At 39.2% G+C, this 19,276-nt stretch overlaps 1 protein-coding gene across 4 annotated transcripts in view; it reads left to right on the top strand.

The window, feature by feature from the left end:
• LOC145993893 (doublecortin domain-containing protein 2-like) overlaps positions 1–19,276 on the top strand; it is a 238,796-nt gene that overhangs the window by 141,723 nt on the left and 77,797 nt on the right. For 3 of the 4 annotated variants that reach the window (XM_083129784.1, XM_083129787.1, XM_083129786.1), the window contains exons 3-4: positions 15,061–15,105; positions 18,237–18,457. In XM_083129784.1, coding sequence (XP_082985910.1) covers positions 15,061–15,105; positions 18,237–18,457 — 266 coding nt within the window. The remainder of the gene's footprint in view (positions 1–15,060; positions 15,106–18,236; positions 18,458–19,276) is intronic. The other variant, XM_083129785.1, reaches the window with a different exon arrangement.

Raw genomic sequence — 19,276 nt, 5'->3', positions numbered from 1 at the left:
TCAGGGTCATGATACCCGATTTTCGGTCCTGGATTCGGATACCCGATTATTGGTTCGGCGTTCGGGTATACGATTTTCGACTTCGCATCCGGGTACTTGAACTTCAGTTAAGCATCCGGAAAAGGTTTCCGATTAAGGATCCGGGTACCTGATTTTCGATTCTGAATTCAGATACCCGGTTTTTTACTCCGTATTTAGACACTCGAATTTCAGTTAAGGATCCAGTTGTGGATGCGAGCACGTTATTTTCGGTTCTCGATTCGCGGACCTGATTTCCGGTTCCGTGCATCCGAAATTCGGTTCAGGGATCCGGCAGGTTCTACGTACCTGTTTCTGACCGCTTGGAAAAAAAAATTGGAATCTAGTAACCCGAATCGTAAGCTACTTGATCATCGTACTGTCTTGTTTTGTCGTGGATTTGAAGATTATGTTAAACTTAGAATTTGTTTCTCTTCTGGTAGAATCAAATTTGTTTATTGTTTTGGAACTGAATTTTGCTTCTTCATGCTGGTTTCGTGCATTTGCTTTTTCACAAAATCTACATCTTCCGCAAAAGTTCTTCTTTCAATCTCTCGCGGTTATTTTACTTGTAATTAATAGCAGCGAAGTGTCCCTCACGGACGGCTTTGCCGGTCATGCTTTGGGCTCAGGCTACGGGACGCACGCTTTTCTCCTGAGATTTCAGCCAGTGTACGGGACTGATGGTTGGTTGCCCACCATCCTGACTACTTTGAACATCCAGTTACTGCAGACCCGACGCGATATGGCTGATATGAAATTTTTCTATAAAATCATCAATGGGAAATTAAGATCTGAATTTCTGCTTACAGAATTCAACTTCAGAGTTCCCTCTCGATCCACCCGAAACACTGAATTGTTCCACAACTCTACCGCTAGGCTTTCCCTTATACAGCGCTCTCTGATCCACAGGCTACCAGAGTTCTATAATAAACTACCTACAAACATCGACATTTTTGCCCCTGAAAGTATTTTCCGATCTTCCATAAGAACGAATATGTAAATCTTTTGTTTGTTTCGTTGTTTATGTCTTATGTTTAACCTTTCTTGTTTTTACCTAAAACCATCTTGACTTGTTCTTGTTATTTGTTAGAGTTTTCAGTGTAAAATGGCCTTAAAAGTGCTGTATCTGAAACTTAGAATAAATAAATAAATAAATAAATTGGGGAGCTACGAATGAGTAGCGTAACCCAGTCATGGAAATCTACAACAACGACTTGGGCCTTGTCGTGCTGACCACACGTCACCCTGTAACTGGTTAGATGATCTACCTCGGCAGGTGGAAGTGAGGCCGGTAGTCGGTAGGCCCCTCATGGGTTATTGCGCCACGAGTTATGATGATCTCGAAAGCAAGAAACGGCGAGGGTGAGGCACGTCATGAAATAAAAAATTCTATTGACATGCACTTTCCCTTCGATGACTGTGGAGCCATGGAGGTTAGTTTTTTTTAAAAGTGTGCGTATGTGTTTTTCCTCACAAGTGCCTAAAATTAGAATCTGGAAGGGGGATGTAGTAGCCAAACGGTTAATTTCCCCTTCTTCCACTTCAATAACTCAAACATGACGATGGCCCTCCCCGATGGCGCAGTGGTAGCGTCGTCGCCATGTAATCAAGGGATCCCGTGATCGATACCCGATGCATTATCCGCATTTGGCGCTTAATAACACACAAACTTATTAAAACGGTTACTCTGTTCTTTGAGATTGATTTGTGTCTGATTCACGTGCTGAATTCACCCGATTTGGCGTTTTGGTACTACAGTTGGCAACTCTGATCGAGAAACTCACGCAGGAGGGGAAAAGTTGGTTGCCACAGCAACCGCACGCAGAATGTCGAGGAGAGCGAGGGGGAGGAAGGTAGCTCCAACAACGCATATGCGTACTGCATTTTATCCCTAATTACGGAAAGATGGATGTTGTGAATTATTTCTTGAGTGTGCGTTTTGGGTCGATTGTCGCAAGCTCTTCGCAAATGTTCGCTCACCGGACTCAGTTTTACGGTTCAGTTGCCGAAAATGGTATCTTTACAAGTTAATGGACTCACGCTATAGTTGCGTTAATCTACACACAACTCTGGTTGTTATAAGTCCCGAATCATCCCGGAAAATATCAGCCTGGTGTGACAGGATATATTTCCTAAAAACAGGTCCTGTTCTCCAGTGTCGTTGTTGATATTGTCGTTATTTTGTTGGCTCACGCCGCGTATTCTTGCGATTTCTAGCCAAAGTTTTTGAGTTAAGGTACTACTGTATTATTTATGTTCCAAACTGTTGATTAATATATTTCACTTTCTTCAAAACACTATTGACCTCTTATTGAATGCTGTTGTCCATTCTGGTCTTATCATATTATGACTTTACAAGGTATTTTAAATTTAATTTGTCTAAATAGTTGTCAGGGTGATGAGTGTTTAGATTGCAATCCTATGTTTTCGAGCGACACTATAAAGCATCCAAATTACTTCAGTACGAGGTTCAGAGATGAATGTAGATATGGTCTCCAGTGAATATGTAGAAATACCAAGAAAGTCACGCAAAATTTAAAAATGGAGGTTATTTATTACATTTGAAATATTAAGAATGGAATAGGGTTTTACATTTTGATGCCAATTCTTTTCTTCCGGGAGAAGACAAGGGTGTATGAGGGTTTTTTTTTCACTTTACTTGAATTTGAGTTGTGGGAACACATAGGGTACTCCCAATACAAAGACACACACACATGGCCGTCGGTAGGGTGGGTCGAACCGGCGTTGACGCTCCCCCCTCTCCTCCTTGTAATTTGGTGTCGCTTATTTCAAGTTAAGAAAAAGAAGAAAGCTTGTTACTTTTGTTGTTAACAACAGAAGTATGTACAGCTCAGTTAGTTAATATTCGAACAGAACAATCAAAGTAAAAACTGCGTCAGACCGAAAAAAAATAGTGTAAAATGCATTAACCAGGTTGTTTTTTATATACTGCTATTTTTTGAAAGAATAAATGTTTCGACAGTTATCAAAATTCCAAAAGAATAGAGTTTTATGTGAAGATCAAACAACATAACTTTAAAACTAAAATTTCCCTCTAACTTTTAAAGCTTTTTCTTGGATGAAGTATGTAAAAGCTAATAACAAAATAAAAAAGCTATGCATTTCAATGCACTAACTGTCTGACATGAAAAAAATAATGGAAAACATTTGTGCTGGATAATCAGTCATGTAGTGTCTCCCCAATGTTAATAACAATTATAATAATAAAAAATCGTAATTAAATGGACTTATTTATATTAATTTACAAGTTGTTGTTATTATTATTATTATTATTATTATTATTATACTATTCAAGTTTTACCAATGACGGGACACCCGCTACAGAATTTTGTGGCGGTGCCCATGCCCACACAATAAGCACAAATCAACTCTTTGATAGCCAAGGCCTACCTAACCGCTTCTCGTTGAGCAACACGTGATCAGCGCTGCGACAAGTTACGTAGCGAGTTTTAAATGTTTTTCTCGTTCTCAGTCTATTTGGTCTCGTTTTGATCTCGAAGGATAAGTAAGTCTCTGCCTCGTATAGATTGATTGATTTGATTGTATCACTTCGCTTTTCTGCCACTTTTGGCTAATCGCGAAGATGAGGATGAGTGATGATATGATGAAATTGTTGAAGGGGCACCACACAAAGAACAACCATGCCCAGACCGGGATTCGATCCCGGGACCCCTGGCGTCGTAGGGTCTGGATTAGAGTCTCGAAATATTATAGAATGAACAGTATAGTCCGCGTTTCAGTCTACGAACTTTCACAGCTTTGCAGATGGGGTTCAGAGGGCCATTCTGCTTCAGGCATGGTTAGGGTGGAGCTTTTGTCAGGATTCTGCACCAGCTCATAAAGCTCGAACAACCCAGCAGTTTGAGACGAAATGTGTCCGAATTCCATTTCCTCTTCGGATTGGTCATCAGACTGTCCAGTAGGGCGTGTCATTTAAGGACGGAAAATTTTCTTTTGCGAATTTGCTCAATGAGGGGTTCTGAAAATATGTTATTGGACATGAGGAATACAAATCTGCAATTATTTTTATGATTGGTTGATGATTAGCTTGGTAAATTGAAGTTTGTTTGAAATGCATTAAAAAAAAGCCAAAAACTCGCATTTGGAAGCGAAATTGAAGTTTCTAATCATTTTATACAAGGGAAAATATAAAGAAATTTTGTTTCCAGCTGTAACAACATATCATTACTTTATCTTATAACGTCCTATTATAGTAAAAAAAAGAATAACATTTATTAGAATTAATAACAAGTTTCATCAAGTCCTGTTTTGATTCATTTCTTGACAAAAGCCGACGACCTGCTTCTTGGCCTCTGATGTAGCCCTCCCTTTTTTCCTGTGTATACACTTTTCCTGCAGCCTCCGTGACTTGTTTCACACATCTTTCAATCCCTTGACCATGACAAGGCCACTGAGGAACTTGCATAGGCTTGTCAATAAATTCCTTTATTTCTGTCAAGGTCATTTTGCATGTTAATGGAGGTTCATAAACTCCATCAAACCAGTCTATCAACTCCAATAAGTTTGAAGCAGAGGTGTTTATAGAAGGTGTCTTCCTTGGACGTACTGAAAGGTGTCCAAATGTATCATCATTGCCACCTCTCAAATCGATGATCTTTTCAATTCCAGCTCTCCTTTCTTCCTTATTATTTGAGCACAGCAATGTCTGAATTAACATTTCACTAAATGCATACCACGCTGAACGCTTAACAGTCGGCAAAACAGCATTTATTACAGCCTTGTTTTGCAGTCTAAGCTGTTGCAATTGAAACAACAAATGACGGGAGCCTTCTATCCACAAATGATTTACTTTGATATTGAACCAACACGGATAGTACACACCAACGATGTATTCCACAATCAGCCTTAAATTCTCGAGGCTTTTGCCTTTTAGGCCATGGTTGGAAACCTACAAGCGACAAAGTCTGTTTGCTGTTGTAAGCCACCTTGAATGGCTCACTGGTCCAATTTCAAGAAGTGCCAGAGTATTGGGAAGTTTACCTGCTCTTATGGCCTGTGTAATTCTATATCCATACGCTTGATCGGTTGACAGATCCTTCACAATACAGTCACTGAGTTCAATAACAGGTACTCCAATTGAAATTTTTGGAAATTTAGGATTAATATCAAGCTCTGTAGCTGCATCTAACATTTTACCAATGTCACCTGTCCACTTGTTGTTTGACAAAGTCTTCCCATCAAGGGCTGTGATTAAATGGCGAAGAGGTAACTCGTTGGTGTGAAGAGCACAAACTAGCCAGTTAAGTTTGCGCCCTAGTTTGACTTCTACCCAGTGCATGGTGCCACCTTCCCAGCCGGTATTAATATTTGTTGAATCACCTCCAATTGCTTGTATTGTTTTATCAATACCTTTCTCTTTCATGAAATTAAGTAAATTGTCAGCAATTATTTCAGCTGGTTTTTCATTCTTCGAGTTTTTCTCTGGTGTAAAGTGATAAAGGTATCTCCCACCTGGCTCACTACAAACTGAATAATGTTGTTCTTTCATAGTACTGGGAAACTGCTGCTCTGAATTTTCAGCCTTCAGCATAACTTTAGTTGAATCTTGAAGACCATCGAAAAATATGCAATCAATTTGACCCTTCTTACAAATTTCTTCAAATTCATTGTCTAATGATGACTTCAATTTCTCCTGCGCTCTCTTTACTTTATTGTGGTCAACAACAAGTTTCGTGTTTTCTTCAGTGATCAAGCCGATATCAATAAATGCAGCGGTGGTAATTGCAGCTGTGGCACGAAGACCAACACCGTATCTGATGCTCTGCATAGCAACATTAGGTATATCTAATGTATTGTACTGTTTCTCTCCATTAGAAGTTGAAGGAGCTGCTAAATCATAATTTGATTCACTTCCATCTTCTGTATCAGATTCGTTTTCCTCATTTCCAACCCCAGAGGAACTTTCTTCATGTGATGGAAGTAAAGAAGTCTGCAAGCATTCCTTTTTATATTCAGCAAGTCTTGTTCTCTCAACTTCTCCTCGCTTTTGCTTCTTTATCAGTCTGTTATGTTCTGGAAAATCTGGCAAACCAATTTAGTGTGGTCCAATAGAACCAATCTTGTTTCTCTGGCCTTTAATGAAAGCAAGTTCTTTCACTGGGATCTTCTTGTCTTTAGAGCATGTACAATTAATGTGAGCTTCTTTTGTGCAATCTGTAGCACAGCCAAATTCAGAGCACATAATGATTTCACATTTGCAATTGAGAATGTCAAAGAGCTTGTCAAGCTTTGAAGCAAAAGCTTCTTTAATATCTAACTTGCCCCTTCTAAGAGATATGTCTTCTGCTTGCTCCCAACTTTCTTGAATCTTTGCTAATACTGTAACTCTTGAATTCACAACAGGGAAAACAAAAGAACAGTTTGCTCGTTCCCATTTTTCAAGTACTTTAGGATATATGTCTTTTGCAATACTGGCAGCTGGATAGTTTCTCATATCCTCACCACTTTGTTCTCTCAGCAACAGTCCATATCTTAACACGTCTCGCAAAGTTGGTAATTCAGAAGGCAACATGTCTCTTCCACTTCCAATAAGGTTGCTCATATGTGTGAATGTGCCCTGTCTTGTTATTTTCTTTGTAGTCATAGTGAAGCAGTTATCACTGGTTGTAAATTAACTTCAGAATGAAATTTGACCTGCCCATAAAAATAGGCCTATCGTTTAACATGTTACAAGTTTCCATGATTTCACGTTGTTCTTCAGCCACCATATAGGAAAATGACCTCCATTGCTACAAATTTGAGAAAATATACAGGAAGAGATCTCCAAAGAAATGTAACTGTGTCCTCCAAATCCATATTTTATCGATTTAAGTTAAGGAAACGCGCGCGCGGAAATAATGGTTATTAAGAACAGACCTTTTATCTCAGCAGGGGCCTAAGCAATAAAATTCAAAGATTCTTCACTTACACTAATGCATACAATATAATGGAAATATGGTTCTTACCATACGCCCTGCTGCACTACTTCTGGTAAGATCACGCACTAGCAAGTGCGCATTCCGTGAGTCAAAAGCGTGTATTTTGTGTGTCGTAAATCCTTGATTTCTTTCACCTTTATATTGTCTTTCCGCCTTCTCCCAGCATGACACAAAAATCGAACATTTCATTCGGCACCTTCCCTTCCTGTCCACCCCAGAAAGGAAATCAGGCCACGTCTGTAAGCCACTTGTTCTACTTCGGACAGTGCCTCGAGGAAAGTTTGTCACGCTTCTTGTGTCGCATCTACGCCGCAATCACGTCTCAGGAGATTTGTATCGATTCATCTTGATGTGTCGGGACATGAGAGTCGAGTTAAAGACATTTCATGCAATCTGTGCAACCACGATTGACTAAGAAGTTCGTTCTTACGGTAAGAGATTTCGGTCATAAAATCAACAGCTTTGGCGTCAAGAGAAAGTGACAGTTTCCATACTGGGGTATTTTATTTCCCAGCATTGTTCTAGTTATAGATTATTTAAGCAAAACACTATAATAATAATACAATACATAGATGTAATTTATATGCATAAATGAGGCATACCCTGATTGCGTAATGGTAACGTCATCGTTTTTGTAATCAACGGGTCCCGGGTTCGATACCAGTTGGACACACATGGCACAGTGATTCTAAGTCCACTTTCAACTGTAGGCCCAGTCCTGATTTGCCTGTCTGTGCATAAAGTGGACCTAAAACAATATCACAATCTATGCATAAATAAGATACCTGAAAATGGGTTACCATAATAAGGTAAAACATACATGTTAATTAAATCATTTTCTTATCACATCTCTCTATGGTGACAGGAGTCCCGGTTTGGAATCCCAGCCTAGCCTGGGTGTTCTTTGTGACTCTTCATAAGTTTCATCATATCATCACCGTTAAGATTAGCTCAATATGGCAGAAAAGTGACGCTAAATAACAAAAATCAAATCAAATCATTAACCTTTGTATTTGAAAGAATAGAACTCTTTCGTGTGCATGTACAATAGCAATAGAAATCTAAGGTTTGGCATTGCGAGTTTTGTTTGACAGGCATGGAGTCACTTGATTATGAATCAGAAGGGTGGTAGCCCGCGGCGGGCGAAAAAGGGAGCATCGAAGAAACAGAGAAATACTTGGAAATGAGTAAAGATCGCAGTGCGCCGCAAAAAAATAATTGTTGCACTTAAAATTAACACTGTTCCTTGCAAGCAGTCATTATATGCGAATCATTTTGTATGATATGATGTGCAAGTCACTAATTAAGAATGGCCTCGTATCTGCAACGCCATTTTGAAAATCTGAAACTGTCAAAACCGGGATGTTTTGATTTTGAAGACACGAAAGACCTTCGCTAAAAGTACTTAAATGCAGTACACGTAGTACACTCTGAACTGTATTATTATACTCTAACGAAGCTCTGGCGCCTGGGGAATCTATCCTAAAGGGGTACCTTCATGAGAGTGTGGGTGAGTCACAGAACGTATTAACTTTCGCAATTACGATAAACAAAATATGGATTCTATTTATAATTAATCAGTTAGATATCTACTCAGTATGTCTCAAGATAAAGTTTTTTCTTAAATTGTCATATTCATGCATAATAGTTTAACAGTCTCCGACACGAAGACTCTTCTCGTCTAGATTTTACAGAGTCTGCCTCGTTCTATCTTTCCTCTCGATAAGTCTCGAATAGTCTGCGCCAAGGGTCCCGGGTTCGAATCCTGGTCGGGCTTGGTTGTTTGTGAATGTCCATTCATCAATTTCATCCTTTCATCACTCATCCTCATCTTCGCAAATTAGCCAAGAGGCACAAAACGCGAAGTAAAATAAACTAAATCAATCAATCAATCAATCGAATAGTCTGGTCCCTTCTTTGTCTCGATTTTAAAACGGCCGTGATGTCCTTACTTACGAAGCTTTTCCCTAAGCAGATACGAGGGGCGATCAGGTTGCTCTGACCCTAACATAGAAAGAGCAGCAATAGGGTTTCAATTTTTTTTTATTTTTCAACATACTCCCCTACAACTCCAATGCACTTTTCCCATCGGTGCTCCAACGCCTGGATACCTTGCAAAAATAATTCTTCCAACTGGTCCTCCAACCATGAGTCCACAGCCCTTTTCACCTCAGAATCATCAGAAAATTTTTGCCCACGAATGTCATTCTTCAAATGTTTGAACAAATGGAAATCACTGGGGGCCAAATCTGGGAAATAGGGTGGGCGGGGCAGCAATTCGAACGATGCATATGCGATAGCGGCCCTCGCAATGCGTGAGGTGTGGACAGGTGCATTGTCCTGGTGAAGGAGCACACCACGGGTCAACATCCCACGCCTCTTTTTCTTGATGGAATCACGTAATTTCTTGATTAGGTCACTGTAGTATGTGCCAGTGATGGTTTGTTCTCTTTGTAGATAGTCCACAAGAAGGACACCCTTGCAGTCCCAGAAAATTGAGGCCATGACCTTCTTGGCTGACGTTTGCACCTTGAACTTCTTCGTTGGTGGAGAATTTGGGTGTTTCCACTCCATGCTTTGTGATTTTGTTTCTGGGTCGAAGTAATGGACCCATGTTTCATCCATAGTTACAAATCGGGCAAGGAAATCGTATATATCAGCACGAAACTTGTCAAGAAGTTCTCGACTGATGAGCACCCGGGTGCGCTTATTATCTGGGGTGAGGTTTCGAGGGACCCATCTTGCAGCAATTTTTTTCATTTGTAATTCCTGGGTAATTATGTTTTTCATAGTGCCATATGACAGGCCACACATCTCAGCAACATGACGGATAGTGACTCGATGATCCTTCAGCACGATATCGTGGACTTTGTTAATGTTTTCGGTCGTCATGACAGTTTTGGTGCTCCACCGGCATGTTCATCCTCACACGACTCTCTCCCACAATGAAACTCACTACACCATCTCTTGACCATACTGTATGAAGGAGCAGTGTCCCCTAATGTATCCACCAAGTCCTCATGAATTTTGGATACCGTCCACTTCTTCTTCACAAAATATTTGATCACCGCCCTCATCTCAGTTTTCCCCATTCTGGCACATTGACACAACTTCACTCAGTTAAACCCCTGTAAAAAGAAAACTGTACGCTACTCAGACTTGCAATTCAGAATGAAAGCATATAAAGGATCACTAAACAATAACAAAATAAAAAATCAATCGTAATGTCATTCCTTCTATGTTAGGGTCGGAGCAACCTGATCGCCCCTCGTAAGTGTTGCAAAAAAATGTTTGCAACCTGACAATGATGAGGCTAAAAGTATTATTCTTGCAAGACAGAACCTACCGCACAAAATCACAAGATCTTTATATAATTTCATATAATATTCATGAGGGTAATTGACGACAATGACACCACTGTTTCCTGTTTGGAATTGTTGAATATCGTCACCTGGTAACTGGAAGCCTAAAGCCTAGATGGAAAGGTAGATATGACCGTGGAATGTTTGATATCTTTTTCCTTGGTGTTTTGCCACCATGCAAGTGAAATCAGTGGGACGATGCAAGTTTGAATCTTACTAGTGGCTTCACTGTTGCAGGCAGATCCATTTCTGGCAGTTTTTATTACTTTTTATCTGGCGATTCTAGGTACTTGCATGTGTACATGAGATAGCAGCTCCATGTCTTCAGCATCCTTCATGTACTGTGTGATGTGCACTTGACACATTCTTACTAGTCTTTCTACTCATCTGCTTCCTTGAAAGTTCTCTCCTACTGATTTAGATCTTTCTCCGGCGTTTGTATAAGACACAGAGTTCCGTTACTGCAGATGACATCTTAATATGAACTTTTTATCGCCGTCTTCTTCTCCTCTTCAGCATGGATATTACTAGTAATTTTTTCTTCAGATGGGAGACCTTTTGGAAATGGTGACAGCATCGACTCTTTCTTTGGAGGATCTGCTCTGTGTCTTCTCTCTATGCAATTCTCCTTCTCGTCTACTCTGACTAGTTCCTTGAAACTAGCCTATTCTTCGCAATCTCCCAGAGCTGGTAAAGGTCGTGGAGGATGAGAGTTCTCTGTCGTCTTCAGAGTTTCGGAAGGAACTGATGGCGACAGTTTCCGAAGTACTGCGAGTTGCCAAACATCTTGAAACGGTCAAACGAAGATTCCCCACTCCGAAGTCATAGATAAAGTAGCGAGACTTCATGCAGATTTCCCACTCCGAGGCCATAGATAATGTAGCGAGACTTCATGCAGATTTCCCACTCCGAGGCCATAGATAAAGTAGCGAGACTTCATGCAGATTTCCCACTCCGAGACCATAGATAAAGTAGCGAGACTTCATGCAGATTTCCCACTCCGAGGCCATAGATAAAGTAGCGACACTTCATGCAGATTTCCCACTCCGAGGTCATAGATAAAGTAGTGAGACTTTATGCAGATTTCCCAGTCTGAGGCCATAGATAAAGTAGCGAGATTTCATGCAGATTTCCCACTCCGAGGTCATAGATAAAGTAGCGAGACTTCATGCAGATTTCCCACTCCGAACCCATAGATAAAGTAGCAAGACCTCACGCAGGCTAAAACATCCAGCCAACAAACAGCAGTAGAAGCACAACTGGCAGTAACTGAAGATGCTGACGTGAGCACAAAGATCACCCTGGAGGAAGTAGACAGCTTCTGCGACGTCACGGGGAATTCTGTTGACCAGGACGAGAACTACTGGAAGCACTGAGGTACCTGTGGACTGGCGAATAATTTAATTCTAAGAGGCAGAGGCAGTGTATTATCCACTACGCATCTTGATATCAGGGTCGTAAGAGTCATAGTTGTGTATGGTGGAGTTCTCCTTGTAGGATTAGGTCCGGTGCGAAGTCCTCCACCTGAATCATCAGCTTGCGCTGTTCCTCATCTCAGTCTCTTTTTCGGTTGCCAACCCCATTGAGGTGCAATAATGACTTCTAAAATTATTTGAAAAAATTCACTACCGAAAAATGTCAATGTCAGACTATGTAACCTATGTAGTAGAGAAGCAAAATAATAATAATAATAATAAAATCATAATGCTAAGGAATTAAGTGTTCAACAAGCATTCCAGTTTAATTAATTATATATATATATATATATATATATATATATATATAACGTATATATTTTGTTTTCATGGTTTGGTTGATGGATTGATTGAATTGTTGTATTAAGTCCACTTTATGCACAGTAAGGCTAATCGGGACTGGACCTTCAGTTTAAAGTGAAATCCGAACCACTATGTGCCTCCACCGGGTATTTAACCCGGGACCCCTTGATTACAAGGCGACAACGCTACCACTGCGCCATCGGGGAGGCCTTTTCATAGTTTGAATATGAGTTTTATAAAGAATAATAGCTCCACTATTACGAACGTGTTTTTCCCGATGACGTAGTGGTAACGTCGCCGTCATGTAATCAAGGGGTACCGGGAACGATACCCAGTGGAGATACGTAGTGGTTAGTCTCGAGTAGCCTTTTGTGCATAAAATGGACTTAAAAACTGGAACAAACAAAGAGCACAAGGGTTACTCAAAAAATAAGTTACGCCCGAGTATTGCACGACACTCTTGTATTGACGTTATTTTCCCCACATGCTTCGTTATCAATTGTCTGAATATGGATTTAATTAACTGATGTGGAGAATGAATGAGTCTTCGCGAGCACAATTGCGATAGCCAATTTGGTCGTGTACTGTGACCTGGCTAGTTAAAGGTCCAGGAATTTTAAATGCATTCAATTCCGGTCCAGGAAAGAAAATGAGAAAGCACGAATGGGTTCTGGACCGTAAATAACCTTTTTATCTGTAAAGTATTTCAATTCGGTTCCGGAACCTTTTTTCCGGATCAATTTAAATATGGTCCAGGAACCTTTATTCACGATACGCAACTTGGACCGAATTTAAATTGTGCGAGAGAAAAGGTTCCGGTCCTGTTGCGGAACCAAATAGAACACATTAGAATTTAAGGATTCCTAGACCTTTAACAACCCTGACTATGACGTGTGTTGAGGACACTCGGCACTTGGGGTATCAATTGATGTTGGGATAGACGATTATTTCAAAAGGTCTTTTTATACGTGTGTCCATAAATCGGCATCACCTTATCGGCCTCATGCTTTGCACCTTAAAGCATTGTACAGTCGGGAAAGAAATACTTCCCCATTAGACTATAGGTATTAAGGTTATCTGAGGGAAGCACTTATTTCCATGACTGTACACCTCAACCCCGCCATATAGCTACAAGGATTACAGCATTGCTTACTTAAACTAACTAACTAACTATCTAGCCTTCTTAAACCCGAAGGTTCAAGGCTACAGCAACACAGGCCTTCTATGTGTCCATATCCTGAGCAAGATCTATACTCTTTTCTATCCCTACCGATTTCCTTTAGGTCCATCTCAACGTTATCGCTCCATCCTCGTCTTGGTCTTCCTACTGGTCTCTTACCATCAGGTTTCCCAACAAGAATTCTGTAAACTCTTCTTTCCTCTCCCATTCGTGCAACATGGTCTGCCCACCTAAGTCTTCTTGATTTAATCATTCTAATAATATCTGGACATGAATACAAATTACGTAGTTCTAAATTATGTAACCTTCTCCACTCACCTGTCTCCTCATTCCTTTTAGGTCCAAATATTTTCCTAAGGATCTTATTTTTCAAATACTCTCAATTTATGTTCCTCTTTCAATGTAAGGAACCAAGCTTAGCATCCATATAATAATACAGGCAAAATTACTGTTTTGTATATTTTAACTTTTAGTTTCTTAGATATTAAACGAGAAGACAATAGTTTATGAAGAGAAAAGTAACATGCATTTCCTGAATTAAGCCTGCTTTTCATTTCCTCTTTAATATCATTTTCGTTTGTTGTATTACTCCTAAGTACTTGAATTTTGAAACTGGTTCAAACGAGTTGTTATTAATAATTAGATTTTGATTATTACCTAACACTTGGTTTCGGCCTGTAAGCATATATTTAGTTTTATCTTTGCTAACGTCCAAACCTATCTCTATGTTTACTTACAGAACAATTTTTTTAGCTATTTCATTAGAAGTGATATTTTGATAAAACCTGAATTTTATTTATATGAAAATTCTTGTGCACGATGTCCTTCAAATAACTTAAAAGTAACAATGTTTATGTTTATCATTGTCTTTCGTTCATCACTTCCATGAGTTCATAATTCATTTACATCTCATGCATAAAAATACAATACTGTAAAGATTGAAAATCTGACGACAAGAATTTGTTGTTGTTGTTGTAATGACTACAGTAATATTCATTTTGCCATTCTTAATGAAATATTACAACGAACACATTTCTGGTAGGAAATATGATAACAATGGAAAGCCTCAATCAGTGTCTGAAATGGTTTCTAAGTGTATACAATGACATTCTAGACATATTTTCATGCATACTAAGTCACGAAATAATGCAAATTTATTATTTTACGTGATTTTAAGCGTTTCTTGGGTTTCGGTTAGTCTCTAATAAATGGGTACCTGTGGACAAACTTGTGTGGGTCTGGTGCGGAGGGAACAGACTTCCGGATCATGGTGCTGATCACCGGGGGCGTCCCCCTTGACTAGCACCAAAACCTTATTTCTGATTACGTACTCGTGGCTATTTGTTTTAAACAGAGTTGGATTTGTGTAGACAAGACAAGTTACTGCTGCACACCATGTAGCAATTTAGGGTAGGAGATTACTGTTATTTTCATGTCATTACGTAGGTATTAAATGCACACATACCTACATAAACGAGTTTTTTAACAGTAACACTTAAATTATTAAAAAATATGTTATTAATATTATTTTTTATTTATTATTAATTTTCGTCATTAAAGGTTCCTTCCGCCGACAAGGCACAAATTAAACTAATAAATAAATGCTCATTTAGCCCATAAATGGAGTTTCTTGTATGTTAGGGTGTATCAAATGTGACTATTCCTTCATTTCTCTGACATCATTACTGGTATATATATGCACACAATATCTCTACAAATCTAAACATTTTATTTTATTTTTCTGTACTTACTCCTTGCAGCCAGGAAGGAGAATGCCTCTAGTATACCTAGAGGATCAGCAGAAAGTGAGTACATAAAATTTGCGCTACCACAAACACTGGTTTATGCAATTTTATATTTTCATTTCAGCATTGCATTTTTATCAGTATCATTATTATTATTAATGATAATCTGAGCACAATAATTGCGAATGATTCGAACCATCACCACACCAGCTTACATCAAGGAAGAAAAAGTTTTATTTTCTTGTTAAAACACCGCAATAATCACTGTATAATTTTTGCTTCTTTCGTACCATGTATAATGTATTTTGGATTTTAACACCCACTCTATTTTCTATGTTTTACTTCTTTTCCCACAGAAATATACCACTTTGTTGTAGGCATAAGAGTGTACGTACAGTCATGGAAAGAAATACTTCCCCCACAAGACTTCTGGTTAATACCAGTGGCTCTATGGGGGAAGTAATTTTTCTATACCTGTACACTGTTGGTGCCAACGATGACATTGCACCACCAAATATCAAGTATTTTTGTTTTCAGTGACAGAGATTACAGTTCTACTAACATGGGAAAATTCCTCTGGCACTGTCATTGAATTTTAGACCCTACGGTAGCAAAAGTAGTGTGGGTGATGATGCAATCAGCTGCTTGCCAAGCAATCCTCAATACATTGTAGTCGCTTGTATCACCATAAAGCGGAAACCCTACCCAAACGTTGTTAATTTTTTTTTGTAACAAAGCAATAAATATTCAACTTGGGTCCGTTCGGACACAAGCGAAGGGGAATATTTTCGTCTGCCGTGAATGTGAGAGGAGCAGTGATGTGGGTCTACGCGTAAACAACGATTGTCTACATTCTACGTGTAGAAAATGTAAACTATGTGATCTACGTAATCAACGTAGACAACATTGCGCTCGGCATTCTCCGTGCAAGGCACGCGCATCGTTCTAGAAGCAGCAACCGACATCAGCAGGTGGACATAGAGAGCGTGAACTATTCCACTGTCCAGAAATAAGTGTTTTTATTTACGTTCAACCAATTAACTACGTATTAATTGAACTGCAACATAAACTTGTCGCGACATACCCAAAAAAATGCGTTGTCCGTAGAATGACAAGATTTGTTTTACTTCTGTTTCCACCATTTCACACGTGGAAAAATCTGCTTTAAAGACACATGCACTTTCCTATGCAGTAATAAGACAAAAAACTATTTTTAGCCTTCCCTTTTGTCAGTGTAAAAAATAATGTCAGTTTTCACTATAGCTGTCATTTGTTTTTCTTCCGGTAGTCCCTTTTCCCCTTTTTCGGTAACTTCCATTACGTCGGATGGTCTTAAGTTGGTTATAGGCCCAGATTATCGACATGTTTGAAGAAAAGAATACTTTCTCTTTCAAAGACCACTGGGATTTCCTTCTTCCCTGTTGTTTGCACAATGTAATCTTCGTGTAGAACGCATGTAGACGTAAACTTATAGTCTACGGCACATCACTGGAGTCCACTTTAGTTCATGAGTTGGCTGGGCTCTTCCTCTTCTTGATATGAATGAATCGTTTGAGTAGTATTTTCAATTCTACCTGTTGAATGTATGTTTATATTTTATTATTATTATGTTCTTTTAACTTTATCTATCGTGTAGTACCACTATACGTAGGAAAAATGCCTGAAAGTTGTTGCATTACGCAAGCAAATAAAGTGTTTGTATAATCGGTATTTTATAGTGGAGAATTGCACATATTGGATTGCACAGCTCTATCAAGATAACAAAGAACCCGGCTAACACGAAACAAAGTGGACTGTCATTTGTTGTCTCCTCTCGCTCGTGCCTGCGTGCTCTGTGTTGCCAAATTTATTGCACTCAAACGAGTCGAGAAACCTGATATCTTCCCGTGCTTTTCATGTTTTTTTATATATATACGTGCGCGTGTGTGTGTGTATGGAAAGGGGGGCAAGAGTACGCACTTAATTTTTATTTGCTAATAACACTTTTATTTTTAATAAAAATATTAAAAAAATACGCTACAATAATATGTTCGTTATACTGTCCTTTAAATAATGTTAACTGAAAACTTTTGAAAAAAAAAATAACATGGTAGGTCATAAAAAAATAAAGTGTGGAGAAAGGACATTCGGGTACTTTTCGACTCAATGGCGGACAAGAGTACAACTGAGGTAGTCCAAGAGTATGCACTTAGCAGTTATCTCAATTAAAGGAGTCAGTCTCCTCATAAACACAATACACCTCGTGGCACCACGCAACAACAAACTCCGCATTGGATCCAATCTTCATCAAACAATTCTACGTGTTCTGGACAGTATGTAAAGTAAGAAGTTAGGGTCTCAATACTAATCTATTTACCTCTAGCTGTAGAATTTAGAGGGGCCATAGACCAAAACTTAGAATAATGCTTGTTTCATTTTTTTTTAACAACTGGATTTTGAATGGTGTTCCATACATTATTTCGGACATTACGCACAAACTCTTCCTCTCCCATGCAGTGCATACTCATGCCCTACCTTATTCTAGTTCACGTAATCACCCCTAGATTACAGCACTCCACAGACAAGGGATTCTAGCTGCCACAATCCTTTGTTCTTCCAGAAACTCAAAAATTTCGAAATTAGCTTAAGAATGTATGTTATAGCTGCTTACGCTATAAATGAAACATTAGAAAGGCACTCAAAAACGCAAACTTACCTGTATAAATGGCAGATTATGCTGGAAATTTTTTTTTGTTCAAACACCAATGTGAAAAAAACTCTCCCAACGTGTCGGAAGTTGACGCTCTCAGGGTTGCCAATTATAAAAATGTAATTGCGACATTTCCCCTTATATATATCTTTACACTGGATAAAGGTTAAGGCAACGAGCTTTTGAGAGAGCTGCACATTTCTGGACAACCTAGAGGCAACTGATTGCATCATTCACTCCCCCCCCCCCCCGGTTCGTAGATTTGAAAATTAGATCGAGACTTATAGTCTACAATACATCACTGATCCCAGATTCGAATTCTAGATAAGACATACATATTTCCTTGTGTTTGTATTTTAGAATTTTCATCAATTCATACTCATTGTAACTTTCGATCCACAATGGGGTTGATCCGTTAAAACTAGGAATTTGTGTGTAATTTGGATGCGTCGGTATACTATTTAAAATGGATATGACCTGATGATTTTTCTGTTGTGAATAGGTGGAGCCCGTTGTCCACTCGAGGGTTCGAACCGCTGCCAGGTACAAGGCGGTGACGGAGCACAGGAGAAACTGCATCACCACCATCTTCGTCTTCTCCAACGGGGACCACTACACCCCGCCCACGAAGTTCGTCCTCACCTACAAGGACCTGCAGTGCTGGGATCGAACCATGGAACACATGGGGAGGAAGCTCAACCTTCTGTATGGAGGACTCAAAGCGTGAGTGACATTTGCTAGAGCTAGCTTAATTTTGGAAAGTTTCTGGGTCGTGTCAAAAGTGGGGCTTCAGCACGAGTCTGTCGAATGACGTTGCACAGCAGACTCCTCCCATTCGACCCTTGGGCGCATGCGTAGAAGGTTACTGCGCACGTCAGGGTACGTTCTTCTCCCCAGCTAGGATCCCTGACTGGACTGGCAGCAGAATTGAATCCACAGATGTTAGAAATATTAGAGGTTTATACAAAGTTTAACATTAAGATAAAGCTATACTCTGTCCCGGGAATATTTGGAGCAAGGGAGCGAAAACAAGTCTCTGGGCAAAGTAGAGAATCTAGAGGGCTCGAGCAATGAACGCGTGAGAGGAGAAGTGAATGCATGGAGGGGAAAACGTAACTGCAGCTACCAGCCGTTTGCAGCAGGACACACTGCTTTGCTCTGGCCACTCGCTTTCTTCCTTTCTCTACCGTTATTCGCGGCCTTGTTCAACAGATTCCAGAGTGTATATTAAAAGTTGACCAATGAGAAATCGCGAGGGGGGAGTTAAAATTTCAATAGTCGAAGATGACTAAAATTTTAATAATTGTCATGTTATTATTATTATTTAATATAATAGCAATAATATTAATTTATAATATATTAATATGGATACATATAGAAATAGAAACAAGAATTATTTGAATTATTTACTACAAATATAATGTTATTTGTTTCATGTATGCTTCATATGTTTATTGAGTTTCATTAACGTACAACTGTTGCTTGTTTTTATATGTAATTTAAGCGTAATATAATTCTATTATCCGTATTATTGTTTCCAGC

This window comes from Lepisma saccharinum, chromosome 10 (genome assembly GCF_977018435.1).
Source record: "Lepisma saccharinum chromosome 10, izLepSacc3.1, whole genome shotgun sequence".
Taxonomy (NCBI): domain Eukaryota; kingdom Metazoa; phylum Arthropoda; class Insecta; order Zygentoma; family Lepismatidae; genus Lepisma; species Lepisma saccharinum.
This window is presented reverse-complemented; position numbering and strand designations above follow the sequence as displayed.